Here is a 27,779-nt window from a genome sequence, read left to right on the forward strand (position 1 = left end):
GCATAGTAATATAATATAGGCTATTATTATATATTTCTTTCTATATAATATTATTGTATTGTATAATAAGGAAATAAACCGGACCGTTTCCTTTCGTTTTTGCTTGCAACTTGACGTCATCTCTGGAAAGGTCAAAAGGTTTTAGTAGGTTAAAAAATACATATCCCATAAACCGTCACGCAATGCATAATGAACCACAAAAACGTCAACAACTTTTCTTCTACTAATTTTAAAATAAAATTAAAAGTAGATAAAATGTTATTTTGCTGAACACAAAAGAATATATTTTGTTGAATATGGGCACCATTGACTTCCATGGTATTTCCCTCCCTTCCATATTCTTCAAAATATCTTTTGTGTTCAGCAGAAGAAAGAAATTCATTCAGGTTTGGTTTGGAACAACTTGAGGGTGAGTTAATGATGACAGGAGTCTCTTTTTCGGTGAACTATCCCTTTAATAAATTACTTTTTGAAAGGCCTTATTGCAATTATTATAATACTTCTTAACATTTCTTAAAAGTGGTTTATATTTTCAAACAAAGGTACACAATGTTGTAAATTACAACATTACAGCTTGTAATGCACCCATATACTTATGTGAAGGTAATGTACAGTCAACCGGTCAATTATTTAAATATATATAAAGTGCAATAGGGTGTATTTATCTAGTAGGCTATTTATGACTTTTCGAATGAAACTATGACCAGCAGATGGCACAAGACCACCAATCTGCTCACACCTGGATATTTACAGTGAGTTGAGCTGAAAAACAGTCCTCATATCTTCTGCTGTGTTATCAATAATCATTAGTATTTCCCCTCTAACTCACACTATTTTAGAACAGCACAAATATTCTCTCTATATTAAGATTTAATCCGATAACATTAGATAGAAGTATTAGTTATTAATATAAGTTATTATTATTAAGTGCCATTAAGTGTAAAATATGGAATATACAAATATATCTATTATGGAATATAAAACAGTATTTAAATATATTTAGGCCTGTATATATTGTTGTACAAATATACTGTACATACATATTTATGAAACAATATCTAGCCTACATGTAGCCTACTTCTGGCATTATAATGTAAAAGTATACACTTGCCCTTTTACATTCATTTAAATTACAAAAACTCAGAAGTTTGTCAAGCACACAAGTACAAGTTGCATATATGAAGCAACGCCCCACACATAACCAACTAATCGTGCGCGTGTCCGCGGAGCGCTTTCTGGTCACGTGACTGGCAGCAGTATATAAACAGAAGGTCCGCGCTGGTATAAATGAAGCCAATACGTGAAGCAAAGTTTCTTTTATTCAAGTGTCACCGCTGTTCTGGGGGAGTCCGAACTACAAAGTAGCTTTTACAAATTTCAAGCATGGCAGGTAAGTGACAATGAATACACTTTGTAAATTAAACAGAGCTGTTGAGTTGAAATGTAGAGGTTGGAACATCTCTTACTGCAAAGTACCTGTATAACGTTATAGCTACGATACATGCAATCTGTTGAGCTTTATGCATATGTAAATAGCATCAAAAAGCTTTTAAGGACTGTGCATGTTTGCATTTCTTATGCATTATACATTTCTTAGGAATTATGAAATGCCAAAAAACAATTGGTTTAGCATTTAATTAAAACATGCAACATTTTTGAGTGGAGAGTTATACCTGTAAAATAATTAATATTGTTTAATGCAAATTAGTTTCTGAATGTTATTTTATGCACTGAATTATGCCAAACCGAACTCTGACATTGAGAACAAGTCCCATTTTAATAAAACTTAACAATATGGCTTTTCTGGAATATTTTAGATCAAATGCCAAGTAATGGTGTAAGGAACCATGCCATGAAGTAAAAGAATCACTGAATCAGTTTTTGGACGGTTCTTTAAAATGACTTGTTCAAAAGAACTGATTCTTGGAATTAAATCAACTTATTAAAAAAAAGTAATACTTTTTTAAACCATATTTAAAAAAATATTTAAACCATATTTGGCTTTTCATTTGTTACAAAGGCATAATTTATAACTGTCTACTGTTTTGTACGTTATTTTGGAAAATCTGCATCGTTGACTTCCTAGGCTTATTTTTGGGAAATCCATTCTGTCATGCAAGATAATGTGAAATCAAATTCATAAGACCTCATCTGTCAGTCATGCCATATTACGCCAATCTTTAACCCTTTCGTTTCCTTAGCAGAACAGGCATTTGTTACTTTGGCCACAAATGATAGCTATGCAAGAGGAGCTATGGTGCTCGGAAAATCCCTTAGGAACCACAAGACTTCAAAAAAGCTGGTGGTGCTCATTGGACCCCATGTGTCCGATCAGTCAAGGTACGACATGTCAATTTCAGCCACTATAGAAGTGTTTCAAACCCATCTTACACAAAATAAGTTGTTTCTGAATGTTTTTAGGGCAGTGCTTCATAAGATCTATGATGACGTCAGGCTAGTGGATGTGCTGGACAGCGGGGACACGGCACATTTGGCCATGATGAAGAGACCCGATCTGGGCGTCACATTCACCAAGCTGCACTGCTGGACTCTCACACACTACTCAAAATGTGTGTTTATGGATGCAGACACACTGGTGAGTGTTGAGTTGTGCCTTGTCAAAACATGCATGAAATATTTATAATGCGGTTAGTCCGTTAGGTTTGTTATGTCACTTGAATTACATTGTGCTTCATTAACTCAGTGTGTGAATGTAAGCCTCTGTGTTGCGCTTAACTTGTTTAACTTGCGCCAATGTGTATGTGCACCACTGAATTGTACACAATAAGACCACAAATATTTATTAACCCCTATGCTCTCTTCCCGTACCTGTAACAAATCTTTCCCTGAACCAAAGCCCTAATATACTTTTTTTTTTGTCCAGAAAGCTTGTATCATTGCACACATGTATTATATTATATATATATATATATATATATATATATATATATATATATATGTGTGTGTGTTTTTTTTTTTTTTTTTTGAGGAAAACATTTCTGGATTGCTCTTCGAATAATGGACTTCAATGGCAACCACTGTTTTGAAGTCCGAAGCAATGCAGCTTTACGGGTCTTTGAAGTGCTTCAACAGTCTGTGCACGATATATATATAATATTATACATATGATAAAAAAAAAATCGTTTATCCTTTTGATCTTTCATTCAAAAAAATTTGCAAGAATCTAACCTTTCATAGAAGTAAAAGAATTGAAAGTGCGGGGGAAATCACATTATGAAATGTTTTTCTCCAAAACACGTCGGCCGCAAATATTGGCAACTCTTTTATTTAAGGATTAGTTCACCTCAAAATGAAAATTTCCTAATAATTTACTCACCCCAATGACATCCAAGATATCCATGTCTTTCTTTCCTCAGTGGAAGAGAAATTAAGTTTTTTTTTTTTTTTTTGAGGAAAACATTTCTGGATTGCTCTTCGAATAATGGACTTCAATGGCAACCACTGTTTTGAAGTCCAAAGCAATGCAGCTTTACGGGTCTTTGAAGTGCTTCAACAGTCTGTGCACGATCGCAGCTGAGGAGGAGAGTCTTATCTAGCGAAACAATAGGTCATTTTCAACAAAAAAAAAAAAAGTGGGCTCGCTTCGTAAACAGTGGGGCGGTACTTGAAACTGCAGTGATTTGGACTTAAAAACAGTGGTTGCCATTGAAGTCCATTATTAGAAAAAAAATTCAAAGTGTTTTCCTCAAACTTAATTTATCTTCCACTGAGGAAAGAAAGACATGGATATCTTGAAGGGCATTGGGGTGAGTAAATTATTAGGAAATTTTCATTTTGAGGTGAACTAATACTTTTTGCAATCTCCTTTTGACAAGATAACAGCTCTAAGTGTTCTTCTATAATGCCTGATGAGTTTGGAGAACACCTGACAGGAGATCAGAGACTATTCCTCCATAAAGAATCTCTCCAGATTCCCAGATCCATGCTGGTGCGTCTTTTCCACTCATTAGGTCTGGGGACTGGGACGGTCATGGCAGAAGCTTCATTTTGTGCTCCGTAACAAATTTTTGGGTTGATTTTGATGTTTGTTTTGGGTCGTTGTCCTGATGGAAGATCCAACCACGGCCCATTAAGATTTCTAGCAGAAGGCATCAGGTTTTGATTTTTTTTTTTTTTTAATTATTTTTTTATTATCTGGTATTTGCTAGAATCCATGATACCAGTATCTGAACAAGAAGTCCAGGACCTCCAGCAAAAAACAATAGCCCCACAACTTAAAAGATCCAGTGGTATATTTAACCGTGGGTATGGGGTACTTGATATCCCTGTTTGCACCAACACATCTGGTGGCTTTCCTGCCAAAAAGCTCTTTTTTAAGTTTCATCTGACCACAGAATCCGGTCCCTTTTGAAGATCCAGTCGTGTCTGACAACTGAATATGCTGGATTTAGTTTTTGGACGAGCAAGGATTTTTCTTGAAACCCTCCTAAACATGTGGGGATGTAGGGGTTGTCTGGTGTTTGTTTTATAGGCTTTCTGACCCCAAGACTCAAGTAATCTCTGCAATTCTCCATCTGTGATCCTTGAAGAGTCTCTGGCCACTCAAACTCTCCTCCTCACCGTGCATTAAGGCAATATAGACACACGTCCTCTTCCTGGTAGATTCGTAACATCTTTAGTTGATTGGAACTTCTTAATTATTGCCCTGATGGTCAAAATGGGGATTTTCAATTCTTTGGCTATTTTCTTACAGCCACTTTCTATTTTGTGATGCTCAAATCTTTTGATGCACATCAGAAATAAATTCTATTATAATATAATATTTGTGGCCACTGTGTTTTGGAGAAAAACATTTGTGGCCACTGTGTTTTGGAGAAAAACATTTCATAATGTATTTTGCTTTAGGTCCAAACTCACTTTCAATTCATTTACTTCTATGAATGGTTAGATTTATGCAATTTTTTGAATGAAGATCATAAGGATAAACCGTTTGTTCGTTCGTTCGAAAAAAAAATGTGCATCTGTGTTCCAAGGTCTTGGACCACCCCGATGAACACTCAATTTTTAAAAATGAAAAGAAATTAAACTTGGGTCAAAATGACCCGAGGAGAGCATAAGGGTAAGTTTTGACTTTATGTTGACAATTCTGAGAAGTTTCACACTTATTTATTGGATCTAGGTGGTCTCAAACATAGACGAGCTGTTCGACAGAGAGGAGTTGTCTGCAGCGCCGGACCCCGGTTGGCCTGATTGTTTCAACTCTGGTGTGTTTGTGTTTATCCCGTCCAACGAAACCTACGGAAGACTTCTGCAGTTCTGCACAGAGCACGGCAGCTTTGATGGTACGCAAACCACGAGCGTTATTCATTTTTGGGTGTTTCAGAGCATTACACTACACTACAATAATGTGCTGCTTATTAGAAGCATGCGCTGCAGTTTCGTCATCTGCCGCTTTAAATGCTTAAGCTCTTTAAAGCAGGATGGATTTTGATTGGCTGTCAATGTTTGTTTCGTCAACTGGACAAAATTGTTCTGAAAGTGATTCCAACTATATTGTTCCACTGTGGTGTTGTTGTTACAGCTGTGGTGTGGCCTATTCTCACAGAATTAAAATAAATATTTTTATAGTTATCTATAGTTCCCGTCCTTGGTGTGTACAAGCCTTTAGTTAATTTTTTTTTTTTTTTTTTAAGATGGAGGGAGAGATTACTCACTTAAAATAAGAAATTCTGAAGAATGTTCCCGCTGCTCATTTCCACACAACGAAAACTAAACAAAAAGTTACCATAGGCCAAAAGGCACCATAGAAGTAGTTCATATGATGCATGCATGCATTATATTCTGAATCCTTTACAATATGTTATGTTGAATGGCTGCGGACAGTGAAGGGCAAGAATTTTAGTAAATAACTTGAATAATAGTAAATGACAACTTTTTCTATGTTTCTCAAACAAAGTTATTGTATGATTGTGTATGTTTCTCAAACAAAGTTATTGTATGATTTCAGAACTCATTAATGTTGTGCGAGTCATATAGGCCAGTGGCCTGATGTATAAATATTGCGTACACACAAAAAAGGCGTTGAAATAATGTGCATGCGCAATTTTCCAAGCACACGTCAGGAGTTAAAAAAAATAAACTTGCACCGACACTCTAGACCGTGTATGCACTCATTTACTGGAGTGAGCGAAGTAATGAAGTGAACATAATTATTTAAACTCTGTTTTCTATTTGAATATTGCCATTTCTACATTTAGATTTAATATGCCAATCTCAATAATAGTTAAGCACTGAAATTACATGAAATCATTATCCAGAAGTCCTTATCTTTTTTTTTTTCTTTTTTTTATATGAATTTAAATAGGAAAGTGTTCAAAAGCAAAGCCTTTGCTACAAATATTTCTGTGTTTTAATGTTTTAACTACAGCGAGGATTGCTTGGCGCATGGTAATTCTGCTTTAAATTGTTCTAAATAGTAGAACTACTGTTTAATTGAAGGTATTTTTGCACAAATAATTATCAATGATGCACTTAGTGTCTTAGCAGATGCTTCGCAACATAATGGCATAATGACAGACACTGAAGGACTCGCTTAGTGATCGGACGGTCTATTGGCCGGTTTGAATAGGTCTGATGACAGTAGGGCTGTAAAACCTCTGCTGAACAGTGTCGTGCACAGACAGACAGGCAACCATAAGAAATGCACGTTTTATTTTTTAAAATGTTTTGTCAGTGACGTGCTGAGTCAGGCCATATGTTTTGCAGTGTAAATAATCTGTTTCCATTAAAACATCCTAAAATATGTTTACATTATAGGCAAAATTGCATTTTGGCAAATTTACACAGTACAGTACTATAGTGAGTATTAAAAATGTAAACTAAATATTTTACATGTATATATTTTTCAGTGTAAATTGGGGTTTTTACTTTAAAATATAGAGCTGCCTTTTAAGTTTTAGGTTGAGGCTACCTCATATAAAGATTATCTTATTTAGAGGTTCGTGCCATCCAAGGATACGTGTACACAACAACGAATATAGTGGAAACAAAATGTTCTCTTACGAGAGTATCTCTCGTACTGCGTAATATCTTACCCTATGGGAAAACCTCTTTTCCACGAGATATGAAGGCAAAAATTATCCTTAATTTTGAATTAATGTAAAACGCTGTGCAGCAGCATGCAGACATAGGCAAGACGGCTTGCGTGCCTATTGGCAGCCCTGCGGCAACAGCAGCAGCCTATCGAGAGTGGCCCTGCGTGACATATCCAATGGGGGCATTTCGCGCCCACTTCGTCACGTCCCGCCAGAAAGTGTGTGGTCTCGCCCTATAAATATAGCTCGATTAGGCTGGTACACTGATTTTCATCTCTTCAGCGAAGCATCACGCATCGCTGGATCCGGAGTGAGAAGCCACGCCGTCTGAGAAAAAGCACACAGCGGGATGAGCCTTTGAGTCTGAAGTCGCTGGCATCGCCGCCGTACCTGCTACGCTTTCCGGCGTCATATCCTTTTCAAGTGTGTGTGTTCGCCGCTGCGACACACATTTTTTTCACTGTCTCTCCCTCTCTCATAAAAGAGCTGCGTCTTTTTCAGGATGCATAGATCCTGCGACTCGTGCCGAGCCACGCTCAGTGAAGAGGATCGCCATGTCATCTGCATTTCCTGCCTGGGTGAGGATCATGTGGCTCTCGCTCTCGTCGACGACGGATGCCCTCACTGTGAGCTACTGCCGATGGTGACTCTGAGGACTCGCCTGGTATCATTCTCAGAGCCTGCACTTCAACCCGCTGTAGCGCCGTGCCGTAAGAAGCGCCGTGCCCAGCGCGGCCCAGAGCCTTCTCCTGCCCGCCAAAGCTCGCCGGTTCGCCCGCCAGCTTCGCCGGCATCGCTCGAGTCCCTCCCCGACGGACAGCGTCCGCCGCCGCTTCCGCCATTGAGGTCGACGAAACAGCCGAGGCCTGTTCTATCCTGGCGTCGGATAGTGAGGATTGGGTGAGCTCTGTGGACCTCCCCTCTGCTATCCGCGAGCCTTCTGGGAAACGAGCCGGCATTGAATCGGAGCTGATGCGTCTGCTCTCTCAAGCCGTCGACAACCTCGGCCTTAACTGGGAGGCGCCTACGCGCAACCGACTGGACGGATGCTTCCTCAAGAAGGACCACGCGCCGTCACAATCCAGGCCCGCGCCTTTTCTTCTTGAGCTTCACGAAGAAGTCGTGGCCCTCTCGGCCAGGGTGCGTACCTCTGTCTCGGCTGCATTCTCCACTGTGGACGGTGCGAAAGACAAAGGATACCTTTCTCTTCCCCCAGTGGAAGCAGGGGTAGCTTCCCATCTCTGCCCGCCCTCTGCTGGACGGCGAGCGCAGACGGCTCTACCATCTAAAGCCTGCTGAGTGACGTCAGCCATGCACGGTCTCGCATACGCTGCCGCTGGGCAAGCCGCGTCAGCACTACACACGATGGCCATCTTGCAGATCTTCCAGGCCGACCTTCTCCGAAAAATGGACGAGGAAGGCGATGGGTCGATCAGCATTGCGGATTTGCGGAGCGCTACAGACCTGGCTCTACGCGCTACAAAATCAGCTGCACAGGCCATTGGGCGGAACATGGCCTCTCTCACCGTGGCTGAGAGACATCTGTGGTTGACGCTGTCTGAAATGACTGAAGCGGAGCGCTCTGTATTCCTCGACGCGCCCATTTTGTCAGCTGGCCTCTTCGGATCTGCCGTCAAAGATTTCGCGGACAGATTCCAAGAGGTTCAAAAGACATCGCAGGCGATGAAGCACTTCCTTCCGAAGCGCTCTAGTTCCACAGCAGGTCGCTCTAAACAGCCGTCTGCCCGGAGCTCCCAGCCACAACCTGCACCACCCGCCGCCGCTGCCGCCGCTTCTCAACGCCACCAGGCCCGAGAACAGTGACCGCACTCTCGCTCTGCTGGACGCCGCCCCCCTCAGCGCGGGCCCTGGCCGAGGATCGAAATCAAGCCCGTGGTCTCAAAGCCTTCCTAGCCTCTCTAGGAAAGCGACGGTGTTCAAATCTCGCTGCGGCCGGATTTTCACCGAAACGTTTCGCTCGTCCAGTTCCATGCAATGTGACTGTTCCAGCGTATTTAGCAGTCAACAAGCCGGTCCATTTGCCCGCTTGCCTGCAGACAAAAGCCGTTTTTACGGCTACCCAGATAAATCCAATAAAGAGTGTATTTTCTGGTGTTCCGGCCACGGCCGATGGTGTTATGAGTGTTGCAAGAATGCCCACGTCTCAGTGCCCATTCCCACACTCAGACACAGCCCGCCACAATACAGGGCTAGCACAAATAAAATCGACTCATGTCGATTGTGCAATAAATGTAGTGTACGTGCTCACGACACAGTGTCCACAAACACTACACGAAGCATGTCCCGCGGTTTCTGTAAAAACGAAACCAACACATTTTCAGTCGGCGCGAGCCGACAGTGTTCTCAGTGCAGTGAGTGTGCCCGCTATCCCGCGCCCACATTCCTTCACAGACATGCCGAACCCCACGGGGCTCGTCCCGCTCGCCTTCTCTCCACAACCTCTCAGAGAGAAGCTGAGCGCGGTCGGGCTGCCCGCTGTGGTCAGCGCTCCCCCCGCCTCGCACACTGCAAACACAGTGTCTATTTCACAGCACACCGGAGCTCTCCCAGATTTCATTCTACCTCTAGCCTTTCACGCAGATGCGTGGGCAAAGCTTCTCGGGATATCGAAGTGGGTGCTGAATGTTATAAAAAGAGGCTATTTGCTGCAGTTCACTCGACGCCCCCGCTGTTGCGCGGTGCGAGTCGAAACAACGATAAAAAACAAAGTATCTCATCTACTTCGAGCCGAAATAGCGAAACTACTGAGCAAAGGGGCTATAGAACCTTTATCTCAGGCTCAGAGCGACCTGCTATACAGCAGGTATTTTCTGGTACCGAAAAGAGACGGGGGGTCTCAGACCCATTCTAGATCTACGACAGCTGAACAAAGCGCTTACGAAGCGCCAGTTCAGAATGAATACAACCAGGAAAATCCTCGCGCAAGTTCGCCAGGAGGACTGGTTTATGTCAATAGATTTGAAAAACGCATATTTCCAAATACAAATAGCGTCACGTCACAGGCGATTCTTGAGATTCGCCTTCGAGGGCCAGGCATACCAATACATAGTCCTGCCGTTCGGCCTGTCCCTGGCATCCCGTACATTTACGAAGTGCATGGACGCGGCTCTCGCACCCCTGAGACTCCAGGGCATGCGAATTTTGAACTACTTGGACGATTGGCTGATTCTAGCTCGATCACAATCAGAGCTCATAGAACACAGGGCACATTACTCGAGCATCTCGAGAATCTGGGTCTCACAGTCAATTGGGCGAAGAGCTCGCTGTCTCCCAGCCAGAAAATTTTGTTTCTGGGAACAGTGCTGAACTCGCTGTCCATGACAGCTCGTCTGTCGCCAGAGCGCTAACTGGACATTCAGCACGCCGTGAAATCCTTCCGCCGCGGCTCTAGTCCAGCTCAAAAGGTTTCAGAAAATGCTGGGCCTCATGGCCTCAGCAGCTTCAGTGCCCCAGCTGGGTCTGCTTCACATGCGCCCACTGCAGCTGTGGCTGAAAGCACGAGTTCCGCCCAGGGCATCGACCGCTGGTCGGTTTCGCCTCCGGGTCGATCTGAAATGCGTTTCAGCTTTGGAACCTTGGAAGATAACCGGCTGGTATCAGTCAGGTGTGAGTCTGGGGACTCCCTCGAGTGTGAAGGTGGTGTCCACGGACGCCTCCACCTCGGGATGGGGAGCGCTGCTCGAAGGCAGACCGTTCTTTGGCCAGTGGTCAGAACGGGAAAAGCTCCTACACATAACCTGTCTGGAGATGATGGCAGTCGACAACGCGCTACGGCGCTTCTGTCCCCAGATAGAGGGTCACCACGTCTCGGTCCGGTCGGACAACATGTCAGTGGTGGCATACATAAATTGCCAGGGCGGCATCAAGTCCCGAAACCTTTACAGGCTAACGGAACGCCTCCTGGTCTGGGCTCAGCACAACCTGCTTTCACTGAAAGCGGCGCATGTGCCTGGTTACCTGAATCTGGGACCAGTCAGACTGTCCAGAGACAATGTCCCAGCAGGGGAATGGTCGCTGCACCCGCAGACGATCCAACTGCTGTGGGAGACATTCGGCAGAGCGCAGGTGGACCTGTTCGCGTCCCACGAGAACGCTCACTGTCCAAAATATTTCTCCAAGAGCCAGGACGCGCTGGCCCACGTCTGGCCCCGCTGTCCCCTCTATGCTTTTCCCCCCGTCTCGCTCCTGCCTCAAGTGCCTGAACGAATCAGGGAAAACGGATGCCCAGTGCTGCCTGTGGCTCCGCTCTGGACAAACCAGACTTGGTTCCCAGTCCTGATGCGGCTTACCAGCACTGCCCCGTGGCCAATACCGTTGAGGAAAGACCTCCTCTCTCAGGCCAAGGGCTCAATTTGGCATCCTCGCCCGCAACTATGTTCCCTTCATGCATGGGCCATCAACGGGTACCCGCTAACCTCCCGGAGGGAGTGTTAAACACGAACATGCAGGCGAGGGCCCCGTCTACTAGACGGCTCTATTCCTCGAAATGGTCGGTGTTCTCTGCCTGGTGTCAAGCTCAGGGCTTTTCACCCGTAGACTGCGGGGTCACGGAAGTACTCTCCTTCCTCCAAGAGCTGCTGGATAAGGGCAGGACCCCATCCATGCTCAAAGTGTACGTGGCGGCCATAGCAACGTTTACAAAACCTGTGTCTGGCCAGTCACTGGGGAAAAAACGACCTAGTCGTGCGATTTCCTCAAGGGAGCTGAACCCTCCCAGACCTCATTCAGTCCCGGTGTGGGACCTTTCTACGGTTTTGGAAGCCATGAAAGGTGCCCCGTTCGAGCCAATCCATTTGTCAGACATGAAGCATCTGTCTTTCAAAACGGTGTTTCTTTTGGCTCTCGCTTCAGTGAAGCGCATAGGGACTTAGAAGCGCTTTCAGTAAGCGTGTCATGAGAGGCGTGGCCTCGTCGTGGGCATGGTATAGTGGGGTTACCCTGCAAGATATCTGTACGGCCGCGGGCTGGGCCTCGCCGTCTACATTTATAAGGTTTTATAACCTTGAGGTTCCCGCCTTACAGGCCAAACCTCTGTCGATATAGAATTCAGTGCTATCTGCCCCGCTGTGCCGGCCCAGATGCTGAGTTTTGCTTGTGCATCGCTCACTGAGCGATAAAACAGCTCCATGGGTGGTGAATAACCCGTACTATTGCCCAGTTCAGGCTGAACACGTTCACCCTGTCTGTGTGAAACATTGTTAACATAAATAGCTCATGTAGGATGCTATTTCGTGGGGAATGATGCTTGCAGCCTCTCTTCTCCGACTCTCTGTGAGTCTATGGTGATAATGCACTATATGAGCCCCGGGCTACTGCCCTTGGGACCTTGGTGTCGGATCCCAGTATGCACTGCGTTCTGCATTGTGTTCCCCATAGCGTAAGATATTACGCAGTACGAGAGATACTCTTGTAAGAGAACGTACTCGGTTACTAACGTAACCTCGGTTCTCTCTAGAGAGGGAACGAGTGCTGCGTATCTTGCCGTGCATACACAGCTCTAGTTCGCTTCGGCGATGAAAACCAGTGTACCAGCCTAATCGAGCTATATTTATAGGGCGAGACCACGCCCTTTCTGGCGGGACGTGACGAAGTGGGCGCGAAATGCCCCCATTGGATATGTGTCACGCAGGGCCACTCTCGATAGGCTGCTGCTGTTGCCGCAGGGCAGCCAATAGGCGCGCAAGCCGTCTTGCCTATGTCTGCATGCTGCTGCACAGCGTTTTACATTAATTCAAAATTAAGGATAATTTTTGGCTTCAATATCTCGTGGAAAAGAGGTTTTCCCCATAGCGTAAGATATTACGCAGTACTCGTTCCCTCTCTAGAGAGAACCGAGGTTACGTTAGTAACCGAATATGTTTTATTTAGTTTTTTGCGTATGACAACATTGTCAAAACGTTCCATGATCACACTCATCGTTGAAAACGACTAAAAACGCTGGATTCTGCTGTCAGCAAAGAAACCCTATAGCGCTTATAAACTGAACATGTAATACACATCCGCATGACATCACGGTTTTAACAAATTTGCATTTTTGTAGTTTACACAGAGACTATAACGGTATCGTATGCAAAAACTTGCACTTTGAAACCCGTTTGCATTTTCTGGCACTCAAAAAGCTGTTGTTGTGTAAATGAACGGCCAAAACGCATAATTTTTCTTTTTGTGAAAACGGTGTCGTGTAAAACGCCCCCCCCCTGATATTGACCAATTAAAGGTGCTTTTTTTTGTTGTATTTTTAGTGTGTAGACACACCTGAAGTAACTAATCCAGGTCTTCAGACTCCCAGATGGCAGGATTGGACACCCCTGGTCTTGAGTAGATGGTAAACTGATACTTGTTTAAGCATCTCTCTGGTGATTTGGGTGCTTATCAAGGCCAGATGTGGCTAAATAATGGAGAGATCTTCCTTATCATTCCACCTCTCCATTCCAGTCGAAACAACATCTCGGCAAATAATCACCCACCCATCAGTTTGACATGTGCTCCTCTTACACATAATGTCAGCACAATTAACACGCCCTTCCTTGTTTGCATCACAAAATTACATCAAGCAAAAAAAATCCCAACAGAGCCTCCCGAGTATTGCCCAACACAGCTGGTTCATAAGCCCCAGCGAGAGGAATTTGGCACAAGCGCTACTAGCGAACAAAAGCCCTTTCAAGGCAACCCTCTTTTTCCTTTTCTTTGGGAGCCAAGTGCCATTTTTCTACAGCCACCTCTTGGCAAAGTTGCTTGTTACGCAACTTTTATGGGTTTTCGTAATTTGGTAAAATGGCTAACAGGACAAGAGCATGCATGTTTCTCCTTCCCTTCGCTTAGTTTTTTTACCCATTAGTTGATAAAATACAGGACAAATAATTGTTTGCACATGCCAGCTAGTGCGAGTGACTTTCTGGAAACTGATGTATCGGTGTTTAGCGCTCGACGACACAGTGAACCCATTCTTATACGAGTCCGGCTGAGAGTTTGAGTGTGATCGTCGAGGAACCAATTAGATTGAAGGTTTTGAGGGAGGGCTCTGATGCGGTTTCTGAAATTAATTCACAACGCTTACATTATGGAGACTGGCAGCTTTTCAAGAGCCTGATTATTATGCTTTTGTTCTCCCACAGAATCCGGTGGCTCTTTCTGGGCTGTCATAATCAGGGTCTGTGCTTATTGCAGGCTGTATAAATGCTACACAATCTTGTCAGCTTGAATTTTCAGTCTATTTTTGTGAAGTGACCATCCTCTGCCCTGTTTAATGACACGTCAATGCTCTAATGGTCTGGTAATTTGTAATGATTGCTTTATTTTTAGCAGGGCTAGTTTGTCTGTGGTCGTAAAGGGGATAGTTTCAACTCTTCATGACTGTTGTCTCATGGTATTCTGTGTTAAATGAAACCGAGTTTTGGAGAGAAGGAACTGCAAAACTAGATGTACATTTTGGGGGGGGGGGGGGAATGTCATTGATGCTTAAAGCTTTTCTATGCCTCCTGTTTTGCTCACTTCCAGAGTGTTGGTGGTTTTAGACTAAAGAAATTCAAAGAACATTTAGTGATAATCTCTGTGATCAGCAGTTTCAAGAGTGTTTTGTAGGAGTGTCTCAATATATCGCAATACAAAAAATTAATCAATCGTTATAAAATAAAAATGACTGTGAGGGAAAAACAATTAAAGTTCAGAGTTGTAGTGTCGGTAGGCTACTACATAAAAAATAAAAAATAAATATATATATATAATGCAATGGGGTAATATTTGTGGGTCCTGATAATGCCAAATGTCATGTTACCAGTAAAAAGTGGAGTGAATATTTTTATTCTGGTGTCACATTTGTCCTGTGCATTGGGTTTCCAGCACTAAGTCAAAGCCTATTCATGTACACCCATAATGTAATGCTAAATTTAGCATTTTAATCAACAGTAAGACATTTTAACCTTTTATCGTATGTCTTGGAGTATTGCAATAATATTGTATTGTGAGTTCAGTATCGTGATATGTATCGAATCGTGACATGAGGGTATCGTTACACCCCTAGTGATTTGTGTAAAGAAACCAGTCAAATCACCTCCAGTTTTGTTTCGTTAAGACATCTGGCATTGAAACATCAGTGTGTTCTCTCATACCTGTAGAGTGAAACGGGGCATCAAACAAGCATCTTTCCATTTCCTCATTTATTACAGTCCTGGTGACCTGAGGCTATCATGTGGACTCGTTCTCATCCTCTGCCAATGTAAACCAGCGTGAGACTCTGTACATTCCTGGACCGTTCAGATCATCCCATCAAAATGAGCGCTTCGAGACAGCAGTAATGTTTGTAGAGCCACATGCAGAAGGAAAGCCCCGGGGGTTCGATTCTGATCCCTGTTTCTGGGCTCCTGACGGCACGCCCAAATAAACTGGCTGTGGATTGGTTTAGCTGGTAAACCAGCATGCTTTGCAAGCACATTATTCTGAATGCTCCAGCATGTTGGATAATCTGTTTAGGGTATGTAGCATTATTTGAGTCTTCTGGCTGGCAGTGGGGATGCTGTATATGGTTTGTGCCGAGTCTATATTAATTTCCTCATATCATGCGCATGGGCCTGTCCTGGAGCAAACATTCATGTGTTTTAGTGCAGAGGATGGCAAATCTAAGCGCAGTCCAGCTTAGCTCTCACACGGGTCTCTTTCAAACCAAGCTGGTTTCTGGAGGCCAGCACCGCAAATTTACATCAACAACTTGTACATGAGCAACATCTTTTTGGGGCTCTTTTTGCCCTCACATGAAACTTTAGATTGTGCAGATTCATATTAAAATAACTGGATTTTGCCTGTGAAATTCCACAGTAAATGCTGTGTACAATGTGTATGATTCTTTTCTTTTTAACTTTTTCCCAACAGCGTTTTTGAGAAGTTGCCAGTCATCTTGAGCATTTTTGATAATTTCTGATCGTTTTAAGTTTCATGGCCCCCAGAATTTTTTGTTGAATGAATGTCTGAATATGCAATATATCAAAAGAAAGAACAGACCCTCTGCTTTTAAACAACCAAAAAAAAAGTTGTATTCTAGCTTCATGCATTCCTTTTTATCAACACTTGAATGTGGGTACGTTTTTAAGCAACTTGGGCAAAAATCTAAGAATTGCGTTTTTATCAAAGTTTACGTCTGGATGGGATTCAGAACGATGATCAGAGCACAGATGCAGTAGATCGAGTAGGGGTGTAACAATACATCGATATGGATCGATGCATCGATCAAAAGTCTAACGATACGATGCATCGATGCCACACACAAAATATCGATTATACGGTACCTTTATTTTGACACTCTCCACATCCTCACACGGAACTTTTCTCAGCTGAAATAGACACCTGACAAGATTGACAGAACCCTTTGTCACAAAAGCGGGTATTTTCCACTGTCAAGGCATCGCGAGTTCATCTTTTACAGCAGAAACGACAAGCACCCTTGTTTGTGAAATCAACCCGAAAAGTCTGTGTTAGCGAATCAGTGCGCACTGCGCAGTATTCAGGTCGGGTGACAAGCCTGCTAGTCACTTTGAAAAGACGCGCTAGCTGCGAGGAGTTTCGTCAAAGCTGATTAAAAGTGATCGAGGATGGATTTCAACGAACTTGATGAACTTCATGGCGTAAAAGGAAAATAAGATCTGAAACTTTTTCACGGAATCTTGCTAAAACAGCAGGTTAGTGGTGAGGGAAAAGCTCTCTGTATCGCGTCTACGTTATTCACAACAACAAAGTTTGACAGGCGTCTAACGTTAGATGTCAGCTGAGGAGATTAACGTTACAACGATTAAGTGTTTTATTAAGTATCATAGCAATTACTAGGCTTTGTTTAACTCTGAAACATGAAATGTGGAGTTATCTGCTTTTGCCAGACACACAAAAAAAAAAATATATATATATATATATATATATATATATATATATATATATAAAATACTTTCAATGCACTTTTATTTGATCATTTACCTGTATTTTTTTGTTATTATTACTTAATCAAAACAACCTCTTCTGTTATAGTTCATTTGCAAAAACAGATAACTCCGTTCTTGTTCATTTTCATATAGGCTATCATGTTTTTTTTTTACTTGTAACTTGTAACAAACAACTTGTAAATGTCCCAATTGGGAGAGGGTGTGCCATTTTCAAAGAGTTTAATTAAACTTTCATATATTTTTGGATGCATTTGTGAGTTAATAAACGTAACTGGTTGTGTAAACTTGGCACATGATATCTAAATATCGATAAATCGATTGATAACCCTGAATCGAATCGAATCGTAATCGTATCGCAGAATTTTTTGAGGTATCGGCAATAATCGTATCGCTGGCTGAGAGAATCGATATCGTATCGTATCGTGATGAACTGTCCGATTTACACCCCTAAGATCGAGTCCAACACCCCTAAAGCTTCAGTCCTGTAGCTCATTGGGTCGACATTCAGTAACTTAAGTTTTGATGATCGCGTTACTTTTACATACAGCTACACAACTGCCGCTTCACCACCCGACATGAGGGATTTTCATTTTTGACTGAACTACCACTTTAATGTCAACCAGCTGTCTGTGTGTCATCAGGAGCGCTATTAATATTGCCCGTGTCCTCACACTGCTGGATTCTGTGTCTGTTTAGCAGACACCTGATCTCAATAAAGGCTAATTAAACAGCCTTTCAGTGCTTGTTTTAATAGTGTCAGTATGTGTCATGCTTTAACATGTATAGCTGTGTCTCTGTCATGTGGTGTGTGTCCTCGCTGACCTTGAGCAAGCATGCATGCAGGCTGCTCTTTCAGACCGGGATCTCTTTTAGATATGTAGGGTCTTTTTTCAACTAGTAAGCACCTGGGCACATTCCTCTACGGGAGTATGGAGCCTAACTGGTCTTCATATTTATTTCAATTACATAGCACTGCAGGGAAATTGAAGTAATAAGATGTAAAACATATATATATATTTCTTTTAAATAGCCATTAGACACTGCTGAGTATCACAAACCTTATTGTTGGTGTTTGCTCATTTGATTCATTTTTTTATTTTTATTTTTTTATTCATTTGCTCATACATTTTGAATTGTGTGTGTATAAAACAAAACCAAGGTTCTAAAAGGGAGTTTTCGCAATCGTTCTGGGTTCCACAAAGAACCTTTAGTGAACTTTTCTTTTTTTTTCTTAGAATATTTAAATCAATGCAATTATTTAAATGGTATGTTTATACTTATTAATTGACTTGTTTTAATATATTCAATTTAATTTTAATTAAAAAAATTATTTAATTCATTTGTTCAATCTATCTTTGTATTCATTGAGTTTATATTTTTGTTGTTAATTGGCTTTATTTAATTGTTTTTATTTTGTGAATTACTTATTTCTTCATTCTAATTTATTTATTAATTGTTTTTTATTTAATTATTGTTTAATTGTATTTATTAATTTAATATTTTTAGTCATTTATTTTGTATTTGATTTAATTGTTCATATTAATTTTTATATTCGTTATAAATTTAAAGAAAATATTCATGTTTTTATTTAATTGTTTATTTAGTAATTATTTGCGATTTACACACTTTAGCTTCAATAAAGGCTTAAATGAAGTGCTTTTAATTGTTTAAAGTAACTAATTTCATTTATCAATATAATTTATCAATATAATTTAGAACAATTCCATTTTAAGTAACATTGTTCATTAATTGTTTGTCCAATAGGAGGGGACCAAGGAGTTCTGAACGGCTTCTTCAGTGACTGGGCAACAGCGGACATCACAAAACACCTTCCTTTCATCTATAACATGAGCAGCATAGCCATCTACACTTACCTTCCTGCTTTCAAACAGTAAGTGTGACTCCTTGACTTCATCAGTGCCCCTGTTTGACACTATATCATTGATCTTGGCATGCGCTGGCCTTCAGGATGGAACAGTAAGAGGATACACCCCAGTCACATGAGTTTGCTGCTTATGCCTTAACGTCAGGTTACAGTAGATGAGGAAAGAAGAGTGTGAGACGGGGCTGAGAAGAGTGTCACAAAATAATTTCAGGAGACTCTAATTCAAAAATGTTTTCAGCTGCCAGTAGTAATAGTGTGCATAGTATTTTTTTTTTAGCACAGTTTTACACCATTTACCATATTTTAATAGATTTAGCTGATTTCAACCCACAGAAAATGTGAAAAAAGTGAGCAGATTTCAGTCCTTTTAACCAGTTAAACCAATAAAGTATTACTTGACCTCAAAGCAATAAACATTTAAATTCATTCATAAACTTATGGACGCCTATCACACATTACACATGAGAATGGAAAGTTCTGCGCATGAGCAAAATGAAAGAACAGAGCATAGGGTCATTCACACGGATCTGTGTAAACGATTAAAAACGCTGTATTCTGCTGTCAGGCCAGTAGTTGGCGATGTGTCACTTTGTAAAGAAACACCGCGTGCCTATAGACTGAACACGTAATATGCATGTGCATGATGTCACCGTTTTCACAAATTCATGTTTTTGTAGTTTACACGGGAGACGATAACGGTATCATTTTCAAAGTTTCACTTTGAAACCCGTTTTCAGGCCCAAAAACATAACGTAAATAGTCCAGGCCTGGTCCTCTCTCATCCTTCACTGTCGTCGCTCCTCCGTGAGATGCGAGACCGGTCCAGCGCACGGGTGACGCTCATTATCAGTCACGCCATTCTCTCACAGCTCCTGGCCTGCTTGCCACGGAGTGATTTATACACTTTTTAATGTCACGTTTTGTTTTATTTTTGTAATATGGATTATTTTCTCATCCAGTTTTTTTGACCCTGGTCTTTAGTAAATCCTGACAGTAGTTTATGCTGGCATAACCAGTTAGTAAATCATGCACTTAAAGGGATACTTCACCCAAAATGTTTAATTGTCGTCATTTACTCATCCTCAAGTTGTTCTAAACCTGTATGTATTTCTTTCTGCCGAGCATGAAAGAAGATATTTTGAAGAATGTCGGTTGATGAGCCCCATTGACATCCATAATATTTTCTTCATACTCTTGATGTCAATGGGGCTCATCAGCTGTTTGGTAACCAGTGTTGGGAGTAACGCGTTTCAAAAGTAATGCATTACAGTAACATATTACTTTTTGCTGTAACGCAGTAGTGTAAGGCATTACTTATCAATTTTCAGTAATATTTTACTCGGTACATGTTCAGTAAGGCTTGCGTTACAACAGACTTTTAGTTTTAATTGTAAAACAAACAACAACAAAAAACAGCAAGACCGCGAGACATTATAACGAATGAAAAATGCAAGTAGGCTAAATTACCTGTTCGTGGTCAGTCTATAGCCGCGTGTGGTGTCCAAGTCTGTAAATAAAGACTAAATGGCAGCGTCTGATATATTTGTATAGCGATTTATTTTTTACAGGAGTGCCGTGAGGTATGATTTCGGCCTCTGTGCTCGCGCTGGCCAGTGGAAAAGTAGCTAATGGTGAAGATGGCATGAAGAAGACTATACATTCGCGAGATGGACGTATGGGCATTAGGCTATTCGTTCTGTGTTTTCTTTCTAAACAGTTAGGCTATGTTTATGTGGTATTTTTCATGTTTTCATCACGCAATCATGTTTTTGATGCTGTGGTGACGCGTTCATGTAAGGGCGGCGGCGCTGCCGATAAAGCACCTAAAAGCTGTCACAAAGAACCGGCAAAAGCAATGATTATGAATATGTCAAATATAGCAAGGAGACATTTTAATTGTTTATTAATAAAGTCAAGATGAAGTTGAGATGCTGCCTCGCGATCTTCGCAGTAGCCTAGTGAATGCACCAGAGAGAAATGCACATTTCATTTCATAAGCAGTGAGCAGTCTGTTTTCTTTCGTTTTGAATTGTTCTGTTTACAAGTAGACATTTCAATATAGATATATTTTTCAAGTCCGTGAATAGGCTACCTTATACGCTGAGTTTCGGTTCATTTATGAGACGCGCTCCAGTTCCGCGCTTAAATCCAGGCAATTGGTTGACGAAACATTGATTAAAATTAAGATACAATTAATACAAAACGAAATTCACTTTAAAGAAAGGCTTTGTGTGTGTAAGGTCTCTGTGAAAGTTTTAAAGCAGTCTTTTAGTGCCGCTTCATAGCGGTCGCGTCCATAACGGAGAACTGTCACGTCTGTAACATTGTTTTTTCCTCATAAATGCGAATACGAAAAATAAAATAAAATGAATATTTTATGTTCTGTGGAGAGCCTACCCTTCTTCATCCGATTTGCGCAGTTTAATTCACAGAATTACACACAAAAAAATCGTTGCCTCCTAAAAGTTAAAGATTTTTTTTTGTCACGCATGACTGTCTATTTCCCTAATATTAAATATAAAACACATGTGTAGACTGATATTTTTCTAATGTCTGGACTCCTTTCAGGGAGGAGCCTATGGATAAACAGACGTTTCAATATTTTGGTATTAATGCATTTTCTGAGAATTTATATTTCAAGTTTTGACTGCAAATGTAATGTCCATAACGCTGGAATTCCCAAATTTTAAATAATTTATCCTCAACTAGTTTTGTGGTGTAGGTCTACGTATTTTATAATGTTAAGTTAACTTCAGATAATACTAATAGTAATTTAAAGATGTGGTATTTTGGATCTGGACGGTATTGATAACGCTGGGAGTTGGAAGGGGTGTGTCGCGATTCTGCAGGTTCGTGGATCTGAGTGTTGCGATTTCGGTTTCATATCGCATATCCTTACAGCCCTAGTCATTTTAGAATGTTAAGTTCTACTCTTGTATAGTTATTTTGGTGAAAGTAACTCAAAAGTAATACAGGAGTAATGTAACGTAATTACAATTCTGAGACAGTAATATTGTAAGGTAATGAATTACTTTTAAATAACAGTAACAAGTAATATATAATGTATTACAGTTTGGGAGTAACTTGCACACCACTGTTGGTAACCCATATTCATTTAATCATTTGTGTTCAGCAGAATAAATAAATACATTCTAAACCTGTATGCATTTATTTAGACCATAAGACAGTATCCGCTCATACAGAACGCTGAGCAGAAGCAGAACATATGAACACATCACACCAGTCCTCAGGTCTTTACACTGGCTCCCAGTTACATTAAGGATTAATTTGAGTATTATTACTGGTATATAAATCACTAAATGGCTTAGTACCTCCATACATTGCAGATATGCTCACTGAATATAAAACTAACAGATTGTTAGGATCACATCAGCTTGAAATACCAAGGGTTTACTCTAATCACGGTGAGTCTGCGTTTAGCTACTATGCTGGAACCAGCTTCCAGAAGAGATCAGATGTGCTCCTACAGTCACATTCAAATCCAGACTCAAAACACATCTGTACCTGTGCATTTACTGAATGAGCACTGTGCCACTGTCTAACTGTTTGCACTATTTTATTTCCTTTTTGTTCTAAACTGTTCTTATTTCTTTTATGTTAATTAATTCTATGTAAAACACTTTGAATTACCATTTTGTATGAAATGTGCTATATAAATAAACTTGCCTTGCCTAGAACAACTTAAGGGTAAATGAATGATGACAGAATTTTAATTTTTGGGTGAACTATCCCTAGTCTTTCTGTCCACAGATATGGTGCAAATGCAAAAGTCGTCCACTTCCTGGGAGCGACGAAGCCGTGGAGCTACACGTACGACCCCAGGCAGAGGCGGGTGCGCGGGGACGTGGCGGCGGCGGCTCATCCCGGCTTCCTCCTGGAGTGGTGGACGCTGTACAGCGGCGAGGTGGTGCCGATGCTGATGCGAGAGTACGGAGACCAGCCCTTCTGCTCCGGCTGTGAGGTCAGACCCCACGTAACACTATAAAGAACCCTTTCCGTCAGTCTTCATGGCCGTGTCACATTATTCAGGGACTAAAATTAGCACTCGCACACGCAGATTTTTACTCTCATTTGGTGCTTGGCGCGTATATGAAACTGTCTCTCGCCAGTTGGCTGGTAACATTTTTATGAATTCTAACTATGCATGAACGACGCTCTGAACAGTTTACGACCAGCGCTGCATCGTCACGGTCATGAAAGTTTAAAGGTGCATTGTGTAATATTTCTGAGGATCTATTGACAGAAATGCAATATAAGATCCATAACTATGTTTTCAGTGGTGTATAAAGTACTTGCATAATGAACCGTTATGTTTTTATTACCTTAGAATGAGACATTTATATCTCCATAACCGCGGGTCCTTCTATGGAGGTCGACATATTGTGTGGTCATGTTTCTAGCGTAGCCGACAGTGAACACACAGCGCTACAGAGCGCGTTTCCTCACTACCTTGATAAAGAAGTTTTCAGTGGTGTATGAAGACTTTACTTAATGAACCGTTATATTTGTACTACCTTAGAATGAGCAGTTTCTGTCTACACACACCGCGGGTTCCCGATCATTGAAATGCGCCGCCATGTTTCTACGGTGGCCCTAAACGGACAAACGCATTTCGTTACTATGTTGCTCTTCAAGGAAGCAAGCTTAGTTCAGCGAATAAAACACTGACACAATGATGAACAAGTAACAATAATATTCGCAATAACATATAGTTTTACTGAATAATTAAGTAAACATAATTTCTTAATTTATCCTTGTAAAGAAACCTCATTGCTGAACTGCTACTCTCTGCTGTCTCAGACGATGACATATTTTCCTGTCGGCCACCGTAACTTTTGTTGCTTGCAATTCGTAACCTCACCACTAGCTGCCGCTAAAAATCACACACTGCACAGAGTCTGTTATGTCTTAAAGGGTTAGTTCACCCAAAAATGAAAATTAAGTCATTAATTACTCACCCCCATGCTGTACCAACCCCGTAAGACCTTCGTTCATCTTCGGAACACAAATGAAGATATTTTTGATTAAATCTGAGAGGTGGATCACTGGTGAGAGGTGAGAAGAGGACGTTCTTCTTCTAATACTTCTTGTTCAGTTCTCGCGCATGCGTCGTGGAAATCTCTTGAACTCTCGTCTCAGGCCCACAAGGAAGAAAAGGAATAGTCGAATAAAGTCGTTATTTATGTTTTTTTTTCGGAAAAAAAGTATTCTCGTCGCTTGATAAACTTATAGTTGAGCCACTGTAGGCACATGGAATATTTAAACATGTTCTTTAATGACTTTCTGGGGCGTCAAGTTTCATTCCCTCTGGCAGCCTATGTAGCAGTGATCCACCTCTCAGATTTAATCAAAAATATCTTCATTTGTGTTCCGAAGATGAACGAAGGTCTTACGGGGTTGGTACAGCATGGGGGTGAGTAATTAATGACTTAATTTTCATTTTTGGGTGAACTAACCCTTTAAGTGAAAGTAAACGCATGCATGTGTACAGTATCAGTATATTAGATCCGTGCATTCGTTCTTCAAGTGACAGCAGCCTAATAAACCTCCTGCTGTCTGTTTCTAATGTTAATCAAACAACAAAGAAAAAATTACTCGCTGCTCTTGACTTAATCACTTTTGTAACTTTATAAATGAAACATCCTTAATTTGTACAGTAAGACTGTGCAGTGGTGTTTTGTATTTGCTTACTTTATTTCTGTACCTGGAAACTACTGTTAGACCAACCTGTAAAACAGGTGTTTGTAGTTTGTCAAGTCACCTTTACTTATATAGCGCTTTTACATATAATTTAATGAAATTATGAAAATTTAACATCTCTGGTTTTTTTTTAATGGTTGGCACAATGGTAAAAAAATTTTTTTATTGTTTTTTTTTTTGTTTGTTTTTAAAGATTTTATTAGAAATATACATGACATAAACAATCTTGAAATCACACTTTTACAATTAGTCAGTCACCCTCATATTTCCAGGTTTTTCAAAGACTCTGGGAATCCTGGTTCTTCAAAGAGGGAGATTTTGTTTGGTATTTGTTGGATTAAAAAAAACAAAATATTTTTATATATTTCAATGTCTATTTTATTATTAATGTCTAGAAATTACACAATCACACAAAATTAGTCTACCTCATATCCACTATTTTCAAGATTGTGTGTCCTCCACAATCAATCAAACTTTCAAATATTTAAAAGGATTAAAATAAGGAGTTAATTATTTCAAATAAGACTAAAAACAACTACAAATCTAGATATTTCTAATTTTAATGAAGTCATCTTGAGGCCCTTTGATTGAGAAGCACTGCTTCAGTTTCAAAACTGCTGTGGCAGTCTACACTTGTCATTTCTGATAGCTGTGATTCTTTCAAACTGTACAGAACTTGTAAGTTTACGCTTTAAAAAAAAAAAAATTAATTGATGTCTTAATTGCCTGTATTCTTCTCTTGTCAACAGGAGGATGCTGGTGAGAGCGAGCCGGTCCAGACGCTCATGTCCTCAGCCGAGCGCAAGCAGAGATGGGAACAGGGCCAGGCCGACTACATGGGAATAGACTCTTTTGACAACATTCAGAAAAAGCTTGATGTTTTCCTTAAATAAAATGTCACAATTTAAAAACACACTGAAACTCAGCTATGCAAGTGCCTCAAGTTGCGATACGCTAACTCATCACACTCTTTGTCTTCAAACAAGCATTTATTGCCTGAACTTTACCTTTGAATCTCATGCAAAATGTGAATTCTAATACAGCTGGCAATTATTTTTTTTATTCATAAGGGGAGTTTTAGGCCTCTAAAGTGTTGGCTTTCTCTTTCACTAGCTCAAAGTTTCAATATTTTAATGGTGTACTTGCCAGTGTTGCCAAAAGTTTTCAATGGAAAGTAGCAAAAACTTGCTCAAAGTAGTTTAAATGTCACTGGCTGTAATGTGCCAACTGTCAGCACTCGCATACACTGCGTCCCAATCAAATACTTGTCTACTATAGTATGTGATAAAGAATATGCCAACAGAGTAGTATGTCTGAATGCATAGTATTTGGAAAAACAGTATGTACTTTTTATGAAAAATGTAAAGTGTATTCGCTGGACACTGGCTGTGTCCGAAATCACATAGGCTACTCTCTTGATTAGGTACTTATTTTGATTAATTACTTAACAACCTCTAAAAAGTATGTTCAATATAGTATGGATGTGTGTAGTATAGATGTAATCATGTGACCTACGTTGCTTCATTGTCATTCATAAATCCTCTCCCGTGGCCTCATCGGATGGTAAAGTGTTCATCGTAGGCTCACTTCAGAATCTCGCTGGAAAGAAGTAGGTCATCCGGGTATTGTTTTGCCTTCTCTTTTATGAGTACTGTGAATTTAGACAGACTTCTGTCGTCACACACTGTTTTTCACCTATAATATGGGAAGTGTGCGATTTATGACGCTGGTAAGTCATGTGACCTTAACATAACATGGCAGATGTAGCATAGTAGGCCTACGTCTTTTTTGTATAGTTAGCGAAGCAAGTCAAAATTCAAATGAAGTAGCCTACCTACTCAGACAGTATGTGATTTTGGACACAGCAATACTGTAATTTCTTTCGGATAGTGGAATGAGTAGCCTACGATAAAGTGGCTCACTACATGTTAGCCAGCGGTCCAAAAAGTCGCTAAATTGGTCTCTATAGTCGCTTAAAGTCGCTAAAGTGTTGTGACAAGTCGCTAATCTATAGGCCTAAGAGCCCGCCAGAGACGCCAGTTCCGAGTCCCGCTCGAGTAGGACCGGTTACACACGTTAACAAGCGCAGCACTTCAATTAACTATTGGCCTTCTTTTAAAGACTATATATATCTACCTATGTTTCACCTTTTAAAGGCTTTTGAGTTTGTTTGTTTGTTTGTTTGTTAGTTTTTTTTCTTTCTCATCACCCTATATTCACATTTTGGATAGTGTATTTCTGTTTACATTTGTTGTGTTATCACTGTGCAATCAATTGCCACTTTTCTCATCTTTTTTTTATATCTTTGTCTGTATTTTTTCTTTTTTGTATCTGTTTCCTTTCATTCATTGTTACAGCATGGCCTTTATCCCCGGCCATAAAATAAAGTTTTTGAAATGATCGTGTGTGTTTGATAGCCTGGCAAATTTACTGTAGCCTAATGCACAGATAATACATAGGCAACATATAACAACATATTTGGCCTCCACGGTATAAACGCACAAAAAAGGGGTCCCCAGAACGTCCCCTAAATGGCCTCTGCGAACTTCCCCGTGTAGGGTCCTCTTGAGGCTACAGCAGGCTAGCCTATATTCAATTGAATCAATTATCATGTTTGTTTGTTTTTTTATGTTAAATTATAACAGCTGAAAACAGACTCCAGATTTGATTACATCTTTAATAGCCTAACTAACTAACATGAAAGTTAACATTAACATTAAAACCATTTCTACAGTCTATGATTAAAACACTAACATTTTTAACATGAACTTAATTTTAGGCTACACTTAATTCAAATAATAGTTTTACTATAGTTTATTTGCACTAACACTATAATGTCAATCTGCAAAACAAAAAACATGTTTTTTTCGGTAAAATCTATTATCACAGTTAGCCAGGGCCGGATTAAGAGTTCAGAGGCCCCTGGGCACAATATTTTGTAGGCCCCCCCTTAGCCAGGCCAAATGTATATTTTGTCCAAGGACATTTTAATATGGCATTTACAGTTTTACTGACTTAAAAGGAACCTTGTTGTACTATGCTGGAGTAAAGTTCATATATTGTCATTCTTTCCCATAGGAATTTGTAAAACTATGTTGGGTGGACCTCTGTGCCTCTAGGGGGGTTCGGGGGCATACTCCCCCGCAAGAACATTTTGTACATTTTAAGGTTAAA

General features: G+C 40.7%; 1 protein-coding gene across 4 annotated transcripts; it reads left to right on the top strand.

Moving 5' to 3' along the window:
• Positions 1 to 1,215: 1,215 nt before the first annotated feature.
• On the top strand, positions 1,216 to 27,006 carry gyg1b (glycogenin 1b). 4 transcript variants are annotated; one of them, XM_077244102.1, is made up of 7 exons: positions 1,216 to 1,390; positions 2,205 to 2,340; positions 2,422 to 2,596; positions 5,141 to 5,303; positions 18,764 to 18,890; positions 22,656 to 22,866; positions 25,355 to 27,006. In XM_077244102.1, the coding sequence occupies exons 1-7, from the start codon at positions 1,384 to 1,386 to the stop codon at positions 25,496 to 25,498; spliced, it is 963 nt and encodes a 320-aa protein (XP_077100217.1). In that variant the 5' UTR covers positions 1,216 to 1,383; the 3' UTR covers positions 25,499 to 27,006. The 4 variants fall into 4 exon arrangements, with proteins under 4 accessions (XP_077100217.1, XP_077100214.1, XP_077100216.1 ...); XM_077244099.1 differs by having other exon boundaries at positions 1,231 to 1,390; positions 2,202 to 2,340; positions 22,641 to 22,866; XM_077244101.1 differs by having other exon boundaries at positions 1,231 to 1,390; positions 2,202 to 2,340.
• Positions 27,007 to 27,779: the final 773 nt, after the last annotated feature.

The sequence above is a fragment of the Siphateles boraxobius genome, unplaced genomic scaffold, assembly GCF_051911475.1.
Source record: "Siphateles boraxobius isolate OS27281-9 unplaced genomic scaffold, OSU_SipBor_1 26, whole genome shotgun sequence".
In the NCBI taxonomy this organism is placed as follows: Eukaryota; Metazoa; Chordata; class Actinopteri; order Cypriniformes; family Leuciscidae; genus Siphateles; species Siphateles boraxobius.

Bases quoted from the DNA above. Each gene is read 5' to 3' on its own strand.
- gyg1b (XM_077244099.1), top strand. The intron at 5,304-18,763 runs GTACGCAAACCA...TTTGTCCAATAG, and splicing joins AGAGCACGGCAGCTTTGATG to GAGGGGACCAAGGAGTTCTG. The intron at 22,867-25,354 runs GTCAGACCCCAC...TCTTGTCAACAG, and splicing joins CCTTCTGCTCCGGCTGTGAG to GAGGATGCTGGTGAGAGCGA.